The 23,338-nt window shown below is 43.7% G+C and overlaps 1 protein-coding gene across 4 annotated transcripts in view; it reads right to left on the reverse strand.

Moving 5' to 3' along the window:
• Window positions 1-23,338, reverse strand: part of LOC147886093 (kinesin-like protein KIN-UB) — a 146,682-nt gene that overhangs the window by 97,318 nt on the left and 26,026 nt on the right. For all 4 annotated transcript variants that reach the window (XM_087395856.1, XM_087395857.1, XM_087395858.1 and 1 more), the window contains 3 exons: window positions 22,663-22,848; window positions 21,877-22,098; window positions 20,676-20,838 (listed from right to left, as the gene is read on the reverse strand). In XM_087395856.1, the coding sequence (XP_087251982.1) occupies window positions 20,676-20,838; window positions 21,877-22,098; window positions 22,663-22,848 (571 nt within the window). The remainder of the gene's footprint in view (window positions 1-20,675; window positions 20,839-21,876; window positions 22,099-22,662; window positions 22,849-23,338) is intronic.

The raw sequence follows: 23,338 nt of genomic DNA on the forward strand, positions 1-23,338 counted from the left end.
CCACACAATCTCAGAGGCAAGTGAGCATGAGCAAGTCAATCAATGCGAAGAACCTCAGGCACCAATCAGATAAGTAATATCGGGGAAGTCACGAGCACTCGAAGAGTCGATCAATGTGAAGCTCGGGCACCATGAGAACTCAGAGAAGCAATCGTCAATAGTCGAGAAATATCTAGAGCTCACATCGATCGGTACGGGCAATCATAGGTCGATGCCAGGCCGTGTCATGCTCGGGAGCTTACATCAATCTCTCCGGGCCAAGTGAGAGAGGACAATGTTACCAGGCCAAGTGAGAGAGCAATGTCAGGAAGTAGAAGACTGATGCCAATGCCGGGAATGTGAGGGAGAGAGAATTCAGAGGCATATATGGGCTGTAGAAAAAATGCGGGCAGTTTGGGCAGCTCATTGCAGGCACTTAGCAGACAAATGGTGGCGGATTTGGCGACTGTTGGAGGAGCAGCAGCGTGGGCAAAGAGATGTCGGACAGAGAGTAGCTACATGGGCAGCAGGAGAAGCTGCGTGGGCAGCTAGAAGCAGCGTGGGTGTACGGGCAGATCTTGGCAGCAATCTCGAGGCTGGAGCAGCAGGTGAGCTGAGACAGACTGTTTGCAGAAGATGGCGCACATTTCGAGGCTGGCTGTACGGGCAGTACTGCAAAAGCGTACGGACAGCAGGCCTGTTGTACGGCGCAACAGTCCGTACGTTTGTACGGCTGGTACGGGCTGTTTGTACGGCCTTGTTGTACGGTGCAGCAGCAGCGTGGGCAGATCATACAGCTGGTGGTGAGGCTACAGAAGCGGCTGATGGTGAGGCATGAGTAGGAGGAGAGGAGCTCAAGATGGTAGAGGAGAAGAGATCTAAGGTGGAGAGGAAAAGAAAGAAGGGAGAAGGGAAGGGGAGCTCCTCCAAGAGAAGAGAGGGCAGCTTCTCTTTCTGGCCACCCTCTACCTCATGGAGAAGCCAGGAGGAAGGAAGGCTTTGATACCATATGAAGAGACATGGTAGCTAGCTAGGAACGGAATGGAAATATAGAAAGCATAATGAAAGGCAAAATGGAAAGGAAAGAAAGTACAAGTGCAAGGCAATAACCAAAATACTCACAATGTATTGATAGCTTCATGTTGACTGATGTGATAGACAATAGACAAGTACACCACTATATAGTGTGACACTAGACTTTAGAAAGCCATAGTGTATATGGGATAACTCCCAATATGACACGTGGCATGTCTAGGACTCACTAGACTATAAAACACCCCCTTGCACAAGTCGAGCAAGCCACCAACATGCCAGTACAAGCTTTAGAGGAAGGTTGGGAAATGACTCCAAGATTCTCGAAGTCCAGCACATACAAAGGACGACGTGACGCAACCCGACGACGATGCGGACTCTTTCCCACCAGAGGTAGAAAACACTGAACTGCGTGCTCTCTACCGATTACTTCAAGCTTCCAAAACTAAACGACTTGACATCAAACTTCCGGAAGCCTACACTGGTCAACGTAATCGCCGAACTGTTGACCAATGGCTCGCTAAAATGCGCATGTATTTTGACACTGTTGACCTCACGAAAGGCAAAAAGATCGCCTTGGAAAACTTATTGAGCTAACTGGTTCTAGGGATTCTCCTTCAACCCCAGTTGCCTCTGCCTACAAGTAAAGAAGTGGGTTCGTAAACACCAAGCAAAGACTTCACTTCTGTTGGTTACGGCAGTAGAGGAGACACCAACAAAGGATCCTCCTGAATACCTCAACCAACCTTTTTTCCAGCCTTACCTGGATCTTTTTCCACAGGAATTGCCAAAGCAGTTACCACCTCGACGACCAGTGGATCACCCAATCGAACTTATTCCCGGCAGTAATCCACCGTTGAAGCCTCCTTATCGGGTTTCTCACACTCAAAATGAAGAAATCCAAAGACGGGTCACCGAGCTACTCGACAAAGGTCACATTCGGCCCAGTCGCAGCCCTTTCGGATCTCCTGTACTACTTGTGGAAAAAAAGAACAAGTCTATGCGCCTCTGCATCGACTACCGAGCCCTCAACAAGCTCACTATCAAAAACAAGTATCCATTGCCTCGCATTGATGACCTCTTCGATCAACTTCTACATGCAACATACTTCTCCAAGATTGATCTTCGTTCAGGTTATCATCAAATTCGTATACGAGAAGGCGATGAGTACAAGACAACTTTTCGAACAAAGTATGGACACTATGAATGTTTGGTCATGCCTTTTGGGTTATACAATGCCCCGGCCACATTCATGACATTAATGAACGACATCTTCAGGCCTTTCCTCGATAAGTTCGTCATCGTTTACCTTGATGACATCCTCGTTTTCAGCAGATCCCTACATGAGCACAAACACCATCTTCACCAAGTTTTTGAAGTTCTCCGCGCAAATTCTCTCTACATCAACATTGAGAAGAGTGAGTTCTTCAAGACCCAACTTGAATATTTGGGACATGTTATTTCAGCTCAAGGTATCTCTGTGGATCCCAAGAAGGTCGAGGTAATCCGAAACTGGCCTACTCCTAAGAATGTTCATGATGTCCGCTCTTTTCTCGGATTGGCAAACTTCTACCATACAAAGGTCTATCAGTTTTCCGAAATCGCAGCTCCTATGTCCGAATTATTGAAAAGCACAGCAATTTTTCAGTGGTTTCCCGAAACAGAGTATAGTTTCCAACAACTCAAGCAAGCACTCACTACTACACCAGTTATGGCTATTGCTGACCCAAATCTTCCATTTGAGGTCATGACCGACGCTTCCGACATCGCTACTAGAGCAGTCTTGATGCAAGAAGGCAGAGTTATTGCTTTTGACAGCCATAAACATTCTGATATCCAAACCCGATATCCGGTCTATGATAAGGAGTTTCTTGCTGTTGTACATGCCTATCGCTCTTGGAAACATTATCTCATGGGTGCCGACTCTGTGGTCAAGACAGACCATCACTCTCTCAAGTATATCTTTACTCAGCCAGTCATGAATGCTCGACAAGCACGCTGGGTTGAGTTTCTGGCCAACTTTCACATGACCATTGAGTACATACCAGGACTACGCAATGTAGTTGCAGATGCTCTCAGCAGGTTACCTCTAGCATCAGCCATGGTAATCTCTACATTATCTGTGGATGTTCCGAATTCATTCAAAGGAAAGTATTTCAATGATAAAGACTTCGGCACCGCAGTACAGGTTCTTTCCAAAGATCAACCTTCGACTTCTGAACAAAAGATTTTCTCATCCTATTCTTATACGGACGACCTTCTGTATTATCAAGATCGCGTCTGTGTACCACATGACAAGGATGTTCGACGTCTTTTGTTAAAAGAGCATCATGTAGTTCCTTATGCTGCCCATCCAGGCATCAATAAGACTTATCGGTTACTCAGTGCAACATACTATTGGCCTCAGATGAAAAGAGATGTCATCAAAATGGTTACATCTTGCTTATCATGTCAACAAATGAAAGCAAGTCGACGACTTCCAACAGGACTTCTTCAGCCTCTTCCAGTTCCAACTGAAAGGTGGGAAAGTATTTCCATGGATTTCATTACAACACTACCACGATCTTCCCGAGGTCACACTCAGATTATGGTAATTGTTGATCGCTTGTCCAAATTGGCACACTTTGTTGCTTGCAAAAGCAGTGCACAGGCCCCGGACATAGCCAAACTCTTTATACAACACATCTTCCGACACCATGGATTACCCAAGAATATCATATCCGACAGAGATCCTAAGTTTACCAGTCACTTTTGGATTTCCCTGTTCGAATCTTTGGGTACTACTCTACTGTTCAGTTCAGCTTACCACCCAGAATCAGACGGCCAGACTGAAAGAGTCAACCAAGTTCTGGAAGAAATGCTTCGACATTATGTTCAGTCACGCCTAGCAGCCTGGGAAGAGTATCTACCACTCCTTGAGTTTGCTTATAATAACTCTTTCCATAGTGCCATCAGCATGACTCCATTCCAAGCAGCTTATGGACACACTCCGATTGTACCAACAAATTTTGTACTTCAACATCGAGTGGCCCTAGCTGATCAACTGGTTCAAGAAATGCAAGACATTCTACTGCAAGTCAGAGATCATATGCAAAAAGTGCAAGAGCGGTATCAACGGTCTGCCAACAAACATCGACGTCACTTGGAATTTAACACTGGTGACATGATGCTATTATTTGTAGCCCCACATCGCTATAAGACGGTTAAGTCTGTGTTTCCTAAGTTGCGACCAAGATACTATGGACCTTTCTGGATCGTCAAGAAAAATTCACCGTTAAGTTACAAATTGGAATTACCACCATCATGGGGTAAAATCCATCCAACATTTCATATTTCTTGGCTAAAGACGTATATATCAGGCAATGAAGCAGTTCCTCCTGCAGGTGATTATGTCCCAGAAATCGAAGACGATTATGTTCTCCTTATTCCTGAGCGTATTCTGGACCATCGACAGCGAGAGACTCGACATCGACTTATCACGGAATTCCTTGTTCTTTGGCGAGATCTGGACGACTCCGACGCTACTTGGCAGTCCGATGAAGACTTACAGCAGTACCCTGATCTGTTACAGCAGTATTTTCAGCATCTACCATGATATTTTCTACATCAGTTCATTATCTCCACCAAGGTCTTCTTTTGAGTGGGAGGGGATGTCACGATCTGTGACGTATTCCTTTCTCTTTCTAGACTTATGGATGGTTTAATGAATGGACACTTGTGGAAGGGTATGACCTTTCGATGGGACACTTCCTAATGAGGCATAACCCTTCACAAGAGGCATTCTAATGAAGAGACATTCTAATGAAGAGACATTCCTATTGTAATGTACCCTCTCATCAAGGGTCACACCCTTCACAAGGGGTACACACCTCTTCATGCACATACGCTTTGGAGTACACACCTTTTCATGTGTGACTCTTCACTCTCTATATAAGAGAGGCCAAATTATATGGATCACAATCACATCCATCCTACAGATATTCAAGCAATACAGTTATTCCTTGTTCTCTGCTATATCAGTCTCCTTTCTGTTCCTTAGCACAGTTCTAAATATAGTAAATCTAGGATTTCTTACACCAGGAATCTTCCCTACAAATCTCCCAATGACAACCTCCCAATGATCAGTAGTCCAATGGTCATAAGCATTTGTCCTCATGTTGACACACATGGATGCTATCATAAAAGTCCATGGCTGTTTTTGACGGAAAAAGGTATGGAGCATAGTCGCCTTCCTTGCAAGTACATGATATCTGATATTTAGAACATTAAGTCCTCCATGCATCCTAGGGGAGCACACCATTTCCATCTTCAGCAGTCTCAATGCTTTCACAGCAGTTTTTGTCTTCCATAACAGCTCCATAGCTTGAGACATAAAAGCTGAGATATCTCTAGAGGACCAATGTAGTAAAGGCAAGAAGAACTGAACATAAGACATTACAATAGAATGGACTATTCTGAGCCTGACATGAAGTGGCCAAGTAGAAATTTTCCAATATTCCAATTTATGTTGAAGTCTTTGGAAGATCCATTTTAGCTGCTGCTGCTTCCTGGTGATATGCCATCCTATAGGATATCCCAAATGCCTGACAACATCTTTGGAATGCACTATCTGACCAGGCCAGAGAATAGAATGCCAATCACATTGTTTCAGGGGAAGCAATTTGGATTTGTCAAAATTGATATGCAATCCCGCTGCTAATCCATACAATGATAATGTGGCCATAAGCATGCGGACTTCCCGAGGAGAGTTCTGTGGCATAAAAAAGGAATCATCAGCATATGCCTGTGCCGAAAAAGATGCAGCCCCAGGGATTTTAAGACCAGTCATCTATCCTGTGCTTGTAAGATGATCAAGATACATCAGGAGGGGATGAGTCGCAATGGCATAGAAAAGAGCACTAAGGGGGCAGCCCTGTCTGACTGATCTACCCAATGTCCATGACCGAGATAGATGGCTTCCGAGAATGCACTGGGAAGTAGAGCCAGAATAAAGACAATAAATTGCATTTGCTATCTTGGGACCAAAGCCCAACTTTGTCATGGTTTGAGAGATAAAATCCCATTGTATAGTATCAAATGCCTTAGTGATATGTACCTGCAATATGAGCACATCTTGATTCGAGTACTTAGCATATTCAATTGCAGTCAATGCATTGGAGATATTGTCATGAATTTGTCTTCACGGCACAAACCCATACTGATGAGGATGAAGGCCCGCATTTAGAGTCCCATGAAGCCTATACACAATCATTTTGGCAATGAGTTTGTAAACTACAGGCATCAAAGTAATAGGCCTCCAATCTGACATATGATCACAAAGATTTTTTTTTGGCACAAGTTTGATTATGCCATGCTTACAAAGGTGCGGCAATTGATTTTCTTGCCAGGCAACATTGATCATTTGTAAGAGAACATCTTTCAAATCATCCCAGAAAGAAATATAAAATTCCACCGTAAGACCATCCCAGCCAGGGGACTTGTATTTGCCGAGATGGGACAATGCATTATCAAGTTCCGTGTCAGTAAAAGGTCTCTCATATAATAGAGCATCATCCATTTTCACTATCCCAGAAACATATTGGAGAAATTCAGTCCTCGCATCAGTCATTTGATTTGATGGGGAGCCAGGGGTAGGGAACACTGTCTGGAAGTAATTTTGGCATTCATCTTGGAGATCAGAGAAAGAGTGCGTCCAACATCCATCTAGTTTCCTGACCCTTAGACATGAGTTTTTCTTTCGAGTGGCATGCAGGCCCTGGAAGAAGGCTTTTGATGAGCAGCCCTTATCCATGAGGGGCTTCATTCTTGCTCTAATCTGCAATTTGTGCAATTTCCGCTGATCATTAGCAGTCAGTTTGATCCGGGCTTGTGAGAGGGAATCATTTTCTGATTCAGAAAGAGGCCTTAAATGTGAAAATTCAGTCAACTGTTGTGCTGTCCTTTTTGCCCATTCGACCTCATTCCCCCATGTAGCCATGTGCCATTTTCCATAGTCCCTAATGACATTCTGTATACGAGAGACAAAGCTATCCCAAGCATAATTCATGTCCTCCTGAGCATGCAAAAGCAAGGGATGATTTGCTGGAAATATTGATGTCGAAGATAAGCCTGATTAACATGCAGTAATCTGCTGGAGAGAGTCGGCAAATCATCCAGTGGCATACCAAATTGCAGATTTAACCATAATGGGGCATGATCTGACAAGCCCAAAGAGAAATCTATGAGGAGATGAAGGCTAAAATCTGCATATTGTTGTGGATAGAACAGATACCATCTGTCAAGCCTTGCCCAATACGTGGTAAATGCATTATGATAGAAAGTATATCCGGGCACTGACCCTTGTAGAAGCAGCCATAAATCTTCAGCCTGCACAGAGAGAAGCATGCTATCCCATTTCTGTCTTTCCGATGAAAGCATATGAGATCTTGAAGTGGTGTTATCTCTCAGTAGAGGAGAATTGTTAAAATCTCCAGAGATAAATGCATTAGATCTCCATGGATATTTGCTTAAAGATTCCCATAGAGAAGCCCTCATGGCAGAGGTCTGGGAGGCATAAACTGATGCAAGCTCAAGAATGTCACCATTGACATTACATTGTATGACTATCCATCGGCCACTGCTGTCATTGAATGCTAACTGAGGCTCCAGCTCATGTCTGACCATTATGCATACACCTGAGTAGGTAGTGGTACCAGCATAATAAATATCATAGCCGCCAAAGTGATCATGATGACCAGCCTTAGAGTGTTGATTATGCTCTTGCAAACAAACAATATCTGGCTGCATTTTTTGTACATAATTCCAGAAAAGCCTCCACTGCAGAGGCTCTGTACATTGTATGTAAAGCATTTAAGTGTTTGATGCATGAAAGAGATATATACAGGAAAGTATAAGTATGAAACAAGATATCAGAGAGGCAAAGCCTCTGCCTACATGGGTTGCAGGCTTTCATGATCCATAAAAGATATGGCATTCTCCCCTTCTTCAATACCCTTCTTCAAAACCCCCACCCAATTTTGAAGGACAGGAGCTGAAGTAGAAGCCTGTCTTGGTAAGGGAGAGGAAGCATCCCATTGCCGAGATTGAAAGGGGCGTTGCTTCAATACAACCACCTTCTTAGGCTGTCGAAAACCATCCCAAAATGTCCCCACAGATTCCTTCATCTTCTCTTTTTCTTTCTCTTTTCCAACAAGTGATTGCACCTGATTAACTGGTTTAGCATTCTTTGCTCCATTTCGATTTGCTGCCTTGGCTTGCAAATTCTCATTCTTTTCCCTTGTCTGAGGTGGCAAGGCATTAGGAGGGGGTTGATGCAGAACGATTGGGCATGGCATTCAAAGGCTAGATGCCCAAACTTGTGGCAGGCAAAGCAAGCGCCTGCAAATACACCCCATTTCAAGTCAAAAAACTTTTTCCCCAATTGCACACCCTCAACTTCCACTGCAATAGAAGGAGGGGTAGGTATGTCAGTGTCCCAGAGGATGCAAAATCTGTTACGATTTCCCATGGGGCGTGGAGGGCAAATGACCTGTCCCAATGAAGCGGCCAGGCCAGGCAATTCTTCATGTATATAGTCCGGGAAGTTAACAACCTCAACCCATACAGGGCAATGATGATGTATAAGACTTTGGTAATCCTTGTTTGGGGACCAAGGCATGGCATGTACCATCTGCTTCCCATAAAAGAGGGGAGAAGCTCAAGGAGCCTCTGCTTGCACAAAGCATCTAATAAATGCACCTCATAAAAGCCTCTGGAGGCAAAATATACACCCTCTACAAAACATCCTCCAAGGATAGACTTGATCCATTGCGCAACATCACTGGCAGCTGGGATTCTTCCTGGAAAGAAAATAATTACCGCGGTTTGAGATAGCTTCCTGAGAGGATTCACAAGGGAGGGCAATTTCAATTTGTATGTGACCTCCGGAATTGGTTTGCCCCATTCCTGTCGTGACTGCTGAAAGTCATCCTTGAGTGTATCAAACACATATTGAGCTTCCATAGTAAGCTCATCATCCTGAGATGCAGGCTGAGAAGGACGACGCTTGGCATCTGCAGATCTTTCTTTTCTAGCATATGTACAGACATCGGAACCTGAAGCCATGATTGAGATATGGCAAAGCAAGGAAGAAAGAAAGAAAAGACAAAGCAGACAGAGTAACTGTACGGAAAGGCACCGGGAGAAGGCGCAGAACAGTACGGCAGAGGCTGTACGGAGAAGCTGTACACAAGGCCTGTGCCGGATAGGCTGTACGGAACAGCATGAAGAAACTGTACGGAGAGCACTGTACGGACGAAGAAGTGCTGTACGGAAAAAGCTGTACGGAGGGTCGTACACGATGTGAACTGTACGGAGCAGCGGGAAAGCTGTACGGGATTCTGTATGGAGGATCATACAACGGTATTCTGTACGGACAAGGAGTGCTGACGAAGATGTACGAGATTGTACGGAAAGAGGCGGGGTGGTATGGAAAAGCTGACTACACTGACGGTGTCATGTCGTACGGAAGGGCTGACGGGAAAAGTAGAGACGTACGGAAGAACGACGAGTTGTACGGTCCTACACACCCGGAGCGTCCGTACGACGATCGTACGGACGTACACACACACATTTTTTTTTTTGTGAAAGCAGATGACTATATTAACATAAAATCAATGTACATGACATTAGACTCCAAAGGAGAGCCCAATGAAAGAACTCAAAAACAATGAGAAAACACTTCAAGGCTAGTAGCATCCAAGTCTCTTGCAGCAAAACTATCATATAAGGATTGCTTGAGAGACATTCTGATGAAAATATATGTCTGAGAAAACTGTTGACCCATCCTGGAATGCAGTCTCTGTGTCCAAATGGTCCATAGTACCCAAAAGCGAGTCCAGTGAAAGAAGAGCAGGAATGGAGACATCTGAGATGAGAAGCATCCAAACATCCAGAAGAGTTTCCCAAATCGGATAGAGGGAAACCGAAGCCGCAGCAAATGGGAAACATGAGTGATCAATATGCGAGAGTGTGGGCAAGACCATAAGAGGTGAGGAACTGTCTCGCGGTGATGAGAGCAACGGGGGCAGGAAGAGGGAGCAATGCGACGTGCTACCAATTTCACCCCAATGGAAAAAGCTCCCACTATACATCTCCAAAAGAAAAGGCTTTGTTTTAATGGCAATTTGGCTTTCCAGATTTTCATGAGTCGTGAGTTGCCATGAAGATAAAGGCCTATCCAAGTTCCAAAGAGTGTTGGCATGCTTGTCAATCCATGGCGGTGGAAGAAGAAATCTGTAGACCTTCGAGGAGGTCAAATTATGCATTGAAAGCGTATGCATAGCAGGAGGTAAGGAAGTCAAATTCCAGTCCAGTAATATGTCCTGTACAAACAGTGGAGGAACCGGAATAAATGGCTACAACATAGTTGAAAGTGTTTTCCAAATGGACCTATGATGCAGTCGCAAGGAGAATGTCCTGCAAGCTTGTGGAAATGAAAGCATACATCCTTGTTGATCCACAACATCGCCAACAAGTCTTATGCCCAATTTCATGAGATTGTATGCTTTAATAGGTGCTTGTAGAGCGAGAGGCGATTCAAACACCTTGCTCCAATGGATGCTTTCCAAGCGAAAAGAATTACCATGATGAGAGGAAGCACCTGTCCATCTAGCATATGAAAGAATTCTCTTCCAATCATGAATAAACGCAGTAGAAACAGGGCAACCAGGAATTTTCCCCTGAAATGTGGTCATGACTGCTTCCCAGTGATCCGTAATCCAATGCCCATATGCATGGGAAGTCATGTTTCCACACATAGCTGCTAACATAATAGCCCATGGCTATTTTTGCTGAAAGAAATCAGCAATCATAGTGCTCTTTCTTGCCAACATATGAACCTGGAGATTAAGAATATTCAGCCCCCCATGAGTCTTGGGTGAACAAATAGACTGCATTGGGAGTAGCCGCAAAGCCTTTTTGTGAGATTTGCTTTTCCAAAATATCTCCATAGCCTGTGACATATAGGAAGCCAACTGCTTAATAGACCAGGGAAGAAGAGGCAAATAGAATTGCACATATGCCATAATGATGGACTGTACTATCCGAAGTCAAACATGTAGAGGCCAAGTGGACAAATGCCAGTATTCCAGCTTCTTGTTGATCTTTTGAAGCACCCATTTGAGCTGGTGTTGCGGAGTGATATTCCAGCCAATGGGGTAGCCTAGATGCCTCACAATAGTATGGGAAGAGATAATGTGGCCTGGCCAGAGAAGTGCATGCCAATCAGCTTCTTTCATAGCTAGAAGTTTTGATTTCTGAAAATTGATATGCAGTCCAGCAGCTATACCAAAGTCATTCAGTGCATGCATCAAATGAGAAAGGTCACTTTGAGAATTCCTGGGCATAAAGTATGAATCATCAGCATATGCATGTGCAAGAAATGACCGTGCCCCTGGAATTTGCAGGCCATGAAGCTGTCCTGTGTCTGCAAGATAGTCCATGTGCAACAGTAACGGATGGGTAGCAATGGCATACAGTAAGGAACTAAGAGGGCATCCCTGTCTCACTGAGCGGGTCATAGTCCAAGTTCTTGACAATCCACCACCAAGCAGGCACTGCGCTATGGCCTGAGAATAGAGCCAGTAGATAATATGGACGAGCCAAGGGCCAAATCCCAATTTATGCATAGTCTGAGAAATAAAATCCCAATCGACAGTATCAAATGCTTTCGCAATGTCTACTTGCAGAATGAGAACGTCTTGTTTAGAATATTTGGCATACTCAATCGCAAGCAAAGCATTGGAGATATTATCAGTGATCTGCCTTCTGGGGACAAACCCATACTGCCTAGGATGAAGTCCTGCTTGCAAAAGGAAGCGAACCCTGAGGACAATCATTTTAGCGATGAGTTTGTAAATAACAGGCATGAGAGATATAGGCCGCCAATCAGCCATCGTCTCACACAACCTTTTTTTGGGAATCAATTTGACCAGGCCATGTTTCCAAGATGGAGGAAGAGATTGTTCTACCCAAGCATGATTGATCATTAGAAGAAGAGTGTTCTTGAGATCACCCCAAAATGCACGGAAAAATTCGATAGTCAAACCATCCCAACCAGGAGAGCTGCTTTTACGTAGATGACTCAAAGCATCATCCAGTTCACTAAGCATAAAAGGCTTCTCCAATGCATGAGCCTGTTCCCGAGACAATATGGACTGAACATGCATAAGAAATTGAGACCTAGCTGCATTCACTTGTATCAAATGATCAGGCTGAAGAGAAAAGAGATGCTGGAAATGACTAGAACATTGCAATTCCAATTCTGATTTGGAAGTGGTCCAGGTGCCATCATCTTTCTTGATCCTGCAAATATCCTCCTTTCGCCTATCCGCGTGGAGACCTTTAAAAAAGGCCTTGGAGGAACAGCCCTTATCCAAAAGGGGTTTCATGCGAGCTCGGATTTGCCACTTCTTTAATTTGCGAAGATCATTTTGGTGAATGATATGAACTGCATAAGCACAAGAATCATGTTCAGAAGAGGTAAGCTGTCTATGAGAACTGATTGCATCCATTTGCTACTTGTGAGATTGAGCCCATTTCAGCTTGAGCCTGAGGTTACCCATGTAGCTCTGTCCATAATCTTGAATAACAGCCTGCAAGCGATGAGCAAGACTGACCCAAGAAAAATCCATATCCTCCTGAGCATGTGAGAGGAGGGGACGAACAGCCACTCTCACCATGTTCTGAAATTGCTGATGAAGCAAATAAGCACTGTTAACATGGAGCAGTCGACGACCAAAAAAAGGCATATCATCTGTCAGACTTGCTATAGATAGTGTCAAGCATACTGGAAAGTGATCAGATAGCAAGAGGGAATGATCAACTCATAGTGTACATGTAAAATCAGCATACTGCTGAGCATGCAGCAAATACCATCTATCAAGTCGAGCCCAGTAATGAGTAAATGCATTGTGATGATATGTATAACCCATATCTCTGTCCCTTATTGAGAGCCATAGATCTTCTGCATGCAGGGATGAGAGCATATCTTCCCAATGTCGAAGCTCAGTGGGGATCATGTGAGAACGATGAGTGGTATTGTCTTGAGTGGCAGGTGAGTTGTTAAAGTCTCCACACAAAAAAGCATTGGACAGCCACGGATATTGTTTGAGGGAGACCCACATTTGAGCTCTAGTCGCAGAGGTTTGTGATGCATAAACAGATGCTATTTCATAGAGATCAGCCTGCCAAGTGCACCTGATCACCATCCATCGATCCTGAGGGTCATTGTAAGCAACCATGGGCTGCATATCATGTTTTACCAGCATGCAGACCCCCGAAAAGTGCATTGACCAGCATAAAAAATATCATAACCAGCATAATGGCCTTGCTGACCAGCCAAGAAGTGTTGGTTGTGTTCTTGTAAAGAGATCACATCGGGATGCATGCTATGTACATAATGCCAGAAAAGTCACCACTTATTGACATTGCAAAGACCCTGAACGTTGTATGCGATGCAAGTAATTGAAGTAGACATAGAAGATATGTACAGTCAAACCAAAAGCAGAGTAAAGTATAAGCTGTCAGGCCTCAGCCATGACATCAACATCCACCTGGCCTCCTGGATCAATAGCTCTACGATCCTCATCATTGTCGCATACAGGGATGCCCTTTTTTAACACATCAACCCACAGTTGGGAAGTGAGGCTGTCAGCAGGGGTAGAGGTCTGACCAGGGGTAGAAGTTGAAGCATCCCAATGGCGAGATCGTAAAGGACGTGGTTTGAGAGCGAATACCTTTTTGGGTTGCTGCCAGGCACCCTGGGGGGAGGCATGAGGTTCTGAAATTTTGCCCTTGCCCTTATCCTTTTACACACACACACACACACACACAGAGGAATGAAGAACAAGATACTCCTTTTTTTTTCTTAGTATATATAGAGGTTACAGCCCTCGGGTCACCGAACATAATATAACTTCAAGCGCAACCCATTCACTAGTGCAAGTAAGACTATTCCCTCCAAACTAGCCAAGTAAACCCTGCCGCTCAGAGTAACCTTTGTGGTGTAGAAGGGCCCTGTCCACCCAGTAACAAACTTAGGCTTGTGCTTCACAACCTTATTGGAATATAGAAGGACCAAATTACCCACACTTAATCTCTTATGGTGGAGGTTCCCATCATGCCATGCTTTTTGTCCTTTTTGCCATATCTCTGAGCAAATATGGCTTCCTGCTGATGCTCCTCGAGGGCTTCTAGATCCCATAATCTTTCCAAGGTGCACTCCTCTAAGTTGTTATCCATCTGCCATCACCCACCCGGTATGCGAATAAAGTAGCTGGAAGTAACATATCCCAATCTTTCGAGCAACTGAGGCAAAGTTTTCTATCATGATACCACCGAAGGTTTGGTTGTTGCTCTCCTCCAAGCCATTGCCACGAGGGTAGTAGGGAGTGGATGTCTTATGAATAATCTGTATCTGTGACACTAACTTGGCAAACGATGTCATATAAAAAAAAAAGCCTCGATCGCTCATTAATTCCACTAGACACCCAACTCTCAAGATGATCTGATCCTATAAGAAGGTGGCCACCACTTGGGATGGGCATCCTCACCACCTTTGCCTCAACCCACTTGATGCCATAGTCAATGCACTGCAACCACGTTGGTAGTATGGTCCATATCCACCTCCTTGAGTAGGTGGTGGACCGTTCCATCTTCATTGCTTCCCTCGGGAAGTCTTGTAGTGAGGCATGCTTGGGAAGTTTGTCAACCAATCGTATGGCGATGGGGCCAGGTAATGCCTTCAAGAACCGCCCCTTCATGATAGCATCATTAGGTGGGACATACATCTTAGCCACCACGACTCTCATATGAGTGCACATTTTAGAGATGCTCTCTCTCGGCTTCATGCTGTTTGTGGACAGGACAATCATATGTTCAAACTTTTCCAGCTTGAATGTCCGCAAGAATTCTTCCCTTAGGTCAATCCAAGTTTGGAAATGATCAGGGGAAAATTGATTGTACCATACATCAGCTATATCCTCCAAGAATGATGGAAAGATGTATATGAAGGAATGCTCATTCTCCACCCCTTTAGCTTTGCATGTAGTGAAGAATTTCCTCACATGAGCTTCCGCATCCTCATGGAATTGGCCTAAAGTCTACGTCTGAAATGACACCCCTACCCACTCCTGGAGCGACTGCAAGAGTTGGAGGGCCTTCTGATTGAGAAGCACTAAGTGTGGGTGCCATGGGAATATATGGTGGAGAGGCTAATGAGATAACACCTCTGGCATGGACCCTAATGGTGAAGTCACTACTGATATAGCCATAGAGGAAGTGTACATAGATGGTATTGCATATGTGGAATGTTACGCTCTAGCCGAGGTAGCATGACCTCGGAAGAATCAGTCGGCATTTCCCTTAAAGGATCTCTGTTGGTAATATATCTGTTAGCGCTTCATGTAAATGATCGGGAGGGAATTACTGTCAAGGTCCTAGGTGAGGGCTAATAGCACCAGACTAGGTGGATCTAAGGCTAAGGGCCTAATGCAAGAAATGTGCCTAGGGGCAAAGGAAATTTAAAGTATCCCAAGAGAGGGGTGAAAAGATGCATTAGGAAGGCCCTATGAAGATGACATGTGGCATCTAGATCCATCTAGGGAGATGGGGCTTGTTGGAGTTAGTGAGAGAAGGAGAATGAACCTTCACGTAGGATTTTTTTGCTGATTTTGACTTCTCGGTCAGCTTTCACACTCCAACAAGATTTGGCTGGGAGGATACTCGTGGTGCTACTCCCGTGATATGCAGTAGGGAATAGAGAAAGTCTATAACACGGAAGGCCCCACTGTTACAAAAGCTGAGGGTGAGTGGTAAAAACATAGAAGATGTGGGGGTTAATGAAGATGCAAGAGTAGTTAGGAAAGGGAGAGATGGAGTGGAAGCTATGTATGATAGGTAGGCAGTAGGGAAGGACAGAGATAGGAAAAAAGGCAGCGTAGTTGTCGATGAAAAGGGAGCCGGAACATTCATGGAAGATAAGGACATGACCAAGGAAAAATGTAGAATGGATGTAGAAGCAAGACTTGACAAGAAACTAGAGTTATGCATAACAGATGAAATAGCAGCTTAACGAGTGGATGTCGAGTCCGATGCAAGAGGAGTCACCACTCCCGTAGAAGGAGTTGTTGATGAAGACATCATTGCAAGAGGAGAAAGGGAGTTGTCTCGACCTTGATGAGCTCTTGAGGAGCACTCGTCCCTTCCTCTTTCACCCGCTCTCTGCTTTGCACTTCTTCTTCTCTGGAGTCCCGATGTAACCACCAAGGATCCTATTCGTCCAGATCAATGAGAGTTTCGATGACGTTACTTGCTCTGGCTTACTACTCCAATGGGTTCACTTTGAGCTCGCTCTGAGGAAATCGGGAACTTCCATCGTGCGTAATGCTTCTTGTATCGAGTTTAGTCTACAGGAAGTCTTCTCTCCACTCTCCTTAAGTACCTTCTAGTTCTCTCACTAGCTCCTTCAAGGGTATCCAATGCAAGGTCACCACTCCCGTAGAAGGGGCTGTCGATGAAGACATCGTTGCAAGAGGAGAACGGGGGTTGTCTCGACCTTGATGAGCTCTTGAGGAGCACTCCTCCTTTGTCCCTTCCTCTTTCACTTGCTCTCTGCTTTGCACTTCTTCTTCTCCGGAGTCCTGATATAACCACCAAGGATCCTATTGGTCCAAATCAATGAGAGTTTCGATGAAGTTACTTGCTCTGGCTTACTGCTCCAATGGGTTCACTTTGAGCTCGCTCTGAGGACTTCGGAAACTTCCATCGTGCGTAATGCTTCATGTATCGAGTTTAGTCTACAGGAAGTCTTCTCTCCACTCTCCTTAAGTACCTCCTAGTTCTCTCACTAGCTCCTTCAAGGGTATCAGAACTACTCAGCATAAGACCTCTCTAGGTCCGATCACTGCCGGAGGTGTTACCGGAGGCCTAAGGCCACTAGTGTGAGATGCAAGGAGTGTGTGATACTTGCCACAATGGATGTCGATGCTAAACTACTAATGTATTTCTCATGAACATTAGTGCAATCGATCGCGTAGTGGTGCACATGACTATGGAACGTGTGGTGCAGGTTCAGTGCAGAACCAAGTACATAGTGGACAGCAGTATCAATGATAAGCATGAAAGTGGTATACACTCATAAGAGCCAGCCCTCAATGTGGACAAGGCTGAACTCAAGCCGCACAACACATGGTCTTCTGTACCGAGTAAAGGAAGATGAAGCAAGGGGAATACAAAATGAAGGGATATTGGAGCAGCGAACACAGATGAAAGGGAGCATAGTACATGAGATGGAAATGACCAATACACCCAATGGTGATACACCCAATAGCAAATATACCAAATGGAGATAACTAGGGCGAGTTCACGACTCAAGCCTCTCTCTCTCCACTCACTTTTTTTTTTTTTGTAAAACCAAGATACTTATATAATAAAACATTCATTTACCTCCAGGCCGTGCTCAAAATAGAGCTACAGCCCTATCCATCAGAAACAGTAAAAGAAAAGTTGAATACAAGAAACATCCAAATCTTCCTCATGTAAGGCATCATATAAAGACTGCCTTAATGAGGCTCTGAAAAACTCATAAGGATGCTGAAGAGGAGAATTCAGATATGCTTGGATGCGCTGCAGCCAGAGGGTCCATAAGGCCCAGTATCTGATCCAGTGGAAGAAGAGAGAATACTGTGACAAAGAAGCTGATAGTTTGCCATACATCCAGAAAAACCTGTAGAACCTGTGTGCTGGAAATCTGAGAGATAAAAAATAGGAGATTCTATCTAGAAGGTCTCTGGAATATGAACAAAACCACAATAAATGCGGAATACTCTCCGATGCAAGGTGACATCTTGGACAGAGAGGTGAAGCTATTCGTCGTTTAGCCAATTTCACTCCCACTGGGAGAATACCAACAATACATCTCCATAGGAATAGTCTTTGCTTCAATGGCATTTTCAACTTCCATATCATTTGCAATCTTCCTTTCCACCAGGCTAATGATTTGTTCAGATGCCATAAAGAATTAGCATGATGGGCAATCCAAGGAGGAGGTAATATTAATCTATAAGCCTGTATAGATGTCAATGACTGCAAAGGCTTAGAAGAAATGCTTGGACTTGAAGACTGAAGGTGCCAATCTTGAAGCCTGTCACTGCCATTCAATGTCGGAATCGGAACCAGAGGAAGTAGGAGATCAGCAATAGCTTTCCAAATAGGTCTATGATGCATTGCCAGGTTGTATTGTCTACATGCTGCTGGAAAAAGGAGAATATTTCCTTGCATATCTACAACGTCATCAATGAACCGGATACCCATTTTCATAAGATTGTAAGCTTTGATGGGTTGTTGAACAGCAAGGGGAGAGGAAAACACAGCACTCCAATGAATACTCTCCAATCTGAGTGATGATGCTAGAGAAGCAGGATGAGGAGACCATTTGATGTGAGAGAGTACTTGCTTCCAATCCTGAATCAAGGGATTAGAAAATGGACAACCAGGGATTTTACCTTGAAATTTTCCAAGTACTACTTCCGATGGATCTACTATCCAATGTCCATAAGCATGTGTGCGCATCTGACCACACAAAATTGCTAGCATAATAGACCAAGGCTGCTCTTGTTGAAAGAATGTTTTGAGCATAGTGATCTTTCTTGCCAACACATGATATTTGATGTTTATTATATTCAAACCACCATGCATTCTGGGTGAGCAAAGCAAGTCCATTTTGAGCAACCGTAAAGCTTTTTTATGAAGCTTGGTTTTCCAAAAAATCTCCATGGCTTGAGACATAAAAGATGAGAGATCTCGAGATGACCAATGTAATAGAGGAAGGTAGAACTGGACATAAGCTAGAACAATAGACTGGACAATTCGAAGCTAGAACAATAGACTGGACAATTCGAAGCCGTACATGCAGAGGCCATGTGGAAATCTTCCAATATTGTAATTTATCCTGAATTTTGTTGAACACCCACAACATTTGTTGCTTATTACTGATTTTCCAGCCAATAGGATAACCCAAATGTCTTACTATATTTTCCGGTTGAATAATCTGGCCTGGCCACAGAATAGCATGCCAATCACAAAGCTTGAGAGGCAAGAGTTTTGATTTTTGAAAATTAATTTTAAGACCAGCTGCCAACCCAAAATCTGAAAGGGTATCCATCAAGAGGCGAATCTCCAATGGACTTTTCTTTAGCATGAAGAATGAATCACCTGCATAGGCCTGCGCTATGAAGGGTCGTGAACCAAAAATCTGAAGCCCCTCTAGCTGTCCAGTATCAACCATGTGATCCATATAAAGAAGCAAAGGATGTGAAGCGATGGCATAAAGCAAGGCACTGAGAGGACCTCTCTCCACTCACACTCAATGATCGAATGCACGAATGCTCCTATGCTCGAATGCCTCAATCCCCTCCCTCATCTCCTCTTCACCGTCATCTTTTTTTTTTTTCAAGAAAATTACTTCATTAAGTATGAATGAAAACCGCGAGAGCAAGCTCAAATGCGGGAGTACATCATGCAATGCATGAGGAAAAAACAGCTCAAAGTGAGCTAATAAAGAACCAAGGCGGAGGCTGAAAATGCCATCTCAACCCTGAAGGAAACTCAGAGAAGAAAGGAGATCCCCTCCAAAATCTGAAAAAAGTAACTCTCTTGGTAGTGGCTGCTCTTGAGGATCCCTGCATACTCACCCAAATGGCCATTAGAATGTGTACTGTGTCAGTCCAAATACTGGCCATAGTCTGGAAAGGGTGAACCTAGATACCCTCCATCGCCTCTGTACACCTGGCTCTCCAAATATGCCAAGCTGCAATGCTAGCCAAAATCTCCCAAGACGTGTCTACTGAGGCATGAGCAACTCTGAAAGGAGTGAGAGGAACATCCTGGAGGAAACAAGACTCCACTGAATGTCGCCGTACAATGAAAGCTGGATATGGATCATGTCCCTCGAAAAACACCTGTGGGCCGGTAAGAGATAACCAAGCCACTGAACCCCAAGTCATATAGAAAGGTGTATGAAAGATGCTGAAAATCCTAGCAACACCTTTCCAGATCGTCCTCGCCTATCTGCACTCCCAAAGGCAATGTTATACTGACTCAACTGCCATGTGACAACGAGGACAAGTAGGGTCAGCCCCGAACCTGGATCTCCACAGGTTTACTGCAATCCCTCCGTGAATAGAAAGCCAAAAGAAAAGAGTGATCTTTCTATTCCTGAGGGATTTCTAGAGCCTACGCCAAAAGTTCTTCCGCACAACTGCGCTTCACCGTCACCTTCATCGGCTCCTCACTAGAAATCCCCTCTGTTGGCTCCTATTGGTTGTCTTCCTGTCTCTAGCCGTTCCACGGCTTCGCCTCTTGATGGCTTCTAGGCTCTAGCAGCATTTGTATCCATTAGACAATCAACATATTATGCTTTCCCTATAACCAGTCTAAGTGAATTGATTTCTCTTTTGTTTTTAGCAGATTGTTGCTTAAGGGCAGCAAGTAAGAGCAAAATCAAGTTCTCGCATGTCAACATACATATGATAGAAACAAACATTGAATTATCACATGTCACCATACATATGATAGAAACAAACATTGAATTATCACATGTCACCATATATATGATAGAAACAAACCAGATTTGTCTATGCGTTCTGAGCCAGCCAGATCAACAACCATTAGTTTGCTCTTCCTAACAGTAGGAACTGGTAATTCTTTAGCACCAATGCCTGTACTTTCATAGTTATTAGTACTGAACAATCCTCCGGGATTTGGTTTTACAAGCTTCCTCACATTCACCTGCAACAAAAACAGTTTATTATGACTTTGCCAGCAAATATAATGTATACAATTGAGTTTTATGTCACATGAATCCTTGAATATAGTGTGATTCATTGAATAAAGTATAGATCATTATGTCTACAATGAGATTTTGCAAGCATTTATCAGTTGGATCTTGGCATAATCTGAGTACATACAGATTCACTTAAGGTGCTCAGGTTAGGTAGTTAAAATCCAGGAGAAGAGTAGTGCAAGGTTTTTCCCTCCTTAACTTTGTAAGCAATATCTTCAAGATATTTCAGGCAGCTGCGCTCCAGTTCAACTTCCATATTGGGCCTGAAGCTAGAGAATGCATCCTTTAGCCCTTGCTTCTCAGTGAGCCTAGTAGTCTTACCTCTCTTAACCTGCCAGACTAGTTTTCGTTTTGTTTGGCAGAAAGGATCCTTTGTATGAATTGAGGACCAAACCGACCTTGTTGTCTCAACTGCACAAGCCTGATTAGCAAATTTAGGGATGAAAACAAAATCCAATTCCCTTCGTTGAATAGCTCTCAATCATGTTAGGGATGTGACAATGAACATGGACAGATTTCCTCCACAAGCAGCCACAAAAAAGGGCTTCTAAGGGCAGGAATTGAATGGATGGATTACTGGGGGGATAGACATATCTGATTTCCCTAACAAAAACATGGGCATCTGTTGTTTGCAGGCCTTTCTGAAGAATGCATAGGATAGGCCTTCATGCAGATTGAGGACCCAAGTCGCATAGAAAGAGTTATTGGGTGGCCTTGGAGGGTGGCCATGCATTGTATTTAGAGAAAACCTTCATTTCTTCCATATTCTTCTTGCTTAGTAGATAGACCCTAGGCTTATACATTTTTTACAATCCTCAGCTTTGGGCAGGGGTTGTCCCTTCTCCCCTAGGTCTTACCCACTCCCGTAATAGGTTAGGTCTCTAGTTTGACTCCCATGGTAGAAAGAACAATTTGATATTTCTTTTATGAGCAATTAACCAAAGCATATTTACAACAGGAGAAAGTTGCTGGCGTATTCTCACCACCAGAATTGCATGGCTGCGGGATGACTCTGTATTAAGTTTTGTATTGGCAACAATCCTGTTTGCTTCTCCTGTTTGCAGCAGCTCCACAAAACTCTTTTTATCCTTGATCTCAATGGCAGAGGCCCCTGGTACCAAAACATCTTTCAACTTTGGATCCTCCACAATGGGAATGTTTTCTTTCTCAGGGGCAAGGAGGTCTTGAATCATCTCCATATAAAGCTGTGTGGAGCCAGTAAATGTTAACACCACCAAGGATTAGAAAAAGAAACAAGTGGTAACAGACAACCATTTACGTGATTCACATTCGGACCTTTATCAGTGACAAAAATTGGTCCAATCCTTATTACTTTGGTCTATACTGTGTCCGTTACACTAGGACTTGCCATCAGGCGAACCCACAAAAAATCTGCACGTTTATTATGTACCTATCAATGAAGGAGCCCTTCTCCTTGGGTTTAGGGAAGGCCTTGCTGATAATGAAAGAAGCAAGACCATAGCAGAAATGTTGCAACTAACAATTACCCTACCACATAAATGCTCAAGACAGATTAAACAAAAACAAATAGGTACTGTTATTTTTTGAGAACAGACCATCAAAACATTCCGACCAGAATATAAATGCCATCCTATAGGAAGAAATCATAGGATTACTTAGTAGCAGAAGAGAATTTCAAAACAGTCCATGTGTTAATCAGTGTTAATCAATATGACTTTCAAGTACCATATCAAGAACAAGCATATAGACGCACTGATTATATTCTAAAGGAAAAGCAAACCGTTTACCTGCAGATATGAAACTATGACGGAGTCATTCTCTGTGGAAATCCCCTCAAGAATATCCTCCACTGCTCTGACCATTATTCCACGATTAGAATCATCCTCTTCATCCAGTTTTCCAAGAGAGTATGTTTTGCCTGTTCCTGTCTGACCATAGGCCATAATAGTCCCATTGTACCCCTCCACAACACTCTGTACGCAGAAACAGAAGCTTTAGTTACTAGTTGAAGAAAACTTTTAGCAGTGATTCAATGGATAGATGGTTCATCAAGTGCTTGCTGTAATAATCGACTCATTCAACTTGTCTGTTTAACAAACACAGCACAATAGTTTAAACTCATTCAACAGACAAGTTGGGTTCACCATCTATTCTATTGATTCATCTATCCATCAACAGACAAGTGCTTGCTGTAATAATCAACTCATTCAACTTGTCTGTTTAACCTAAAATGCTCACGAATTTCAAAGTGGTCATCCTCTTCTACAGTGCAACCTAAAGGGCGATCGTTTAAACAAATTGCATACAAGAGAGCATCAATTGAGAATCCCACTAGTCCCTTGGAGACAGCTCTCTAGATACAGATTTGAGATCATATGCATTTGTTACACAGCACCGATGCCTATGCTGTTTGGAAAAACATATCAGAGGAATACCCATTTGTTGCAGATAGAGGCACTCTCA

This window comes from Dipteris shenzhenensis, chromosome 24 (assembly GCF_047967505.1).
Source record: "Dipteris shenzhenensis isolate YYH24624 ecotype China chromosome 24, Dip_SZ_1.0, whole genome shotgun sequence".
NCBI lineage: Eukaryota > Viridiplantae > Streptophyta > Polypodiopsida > Gleicheniales > Dipteridaceae > Dipteris > Dipteris shenzhenensis.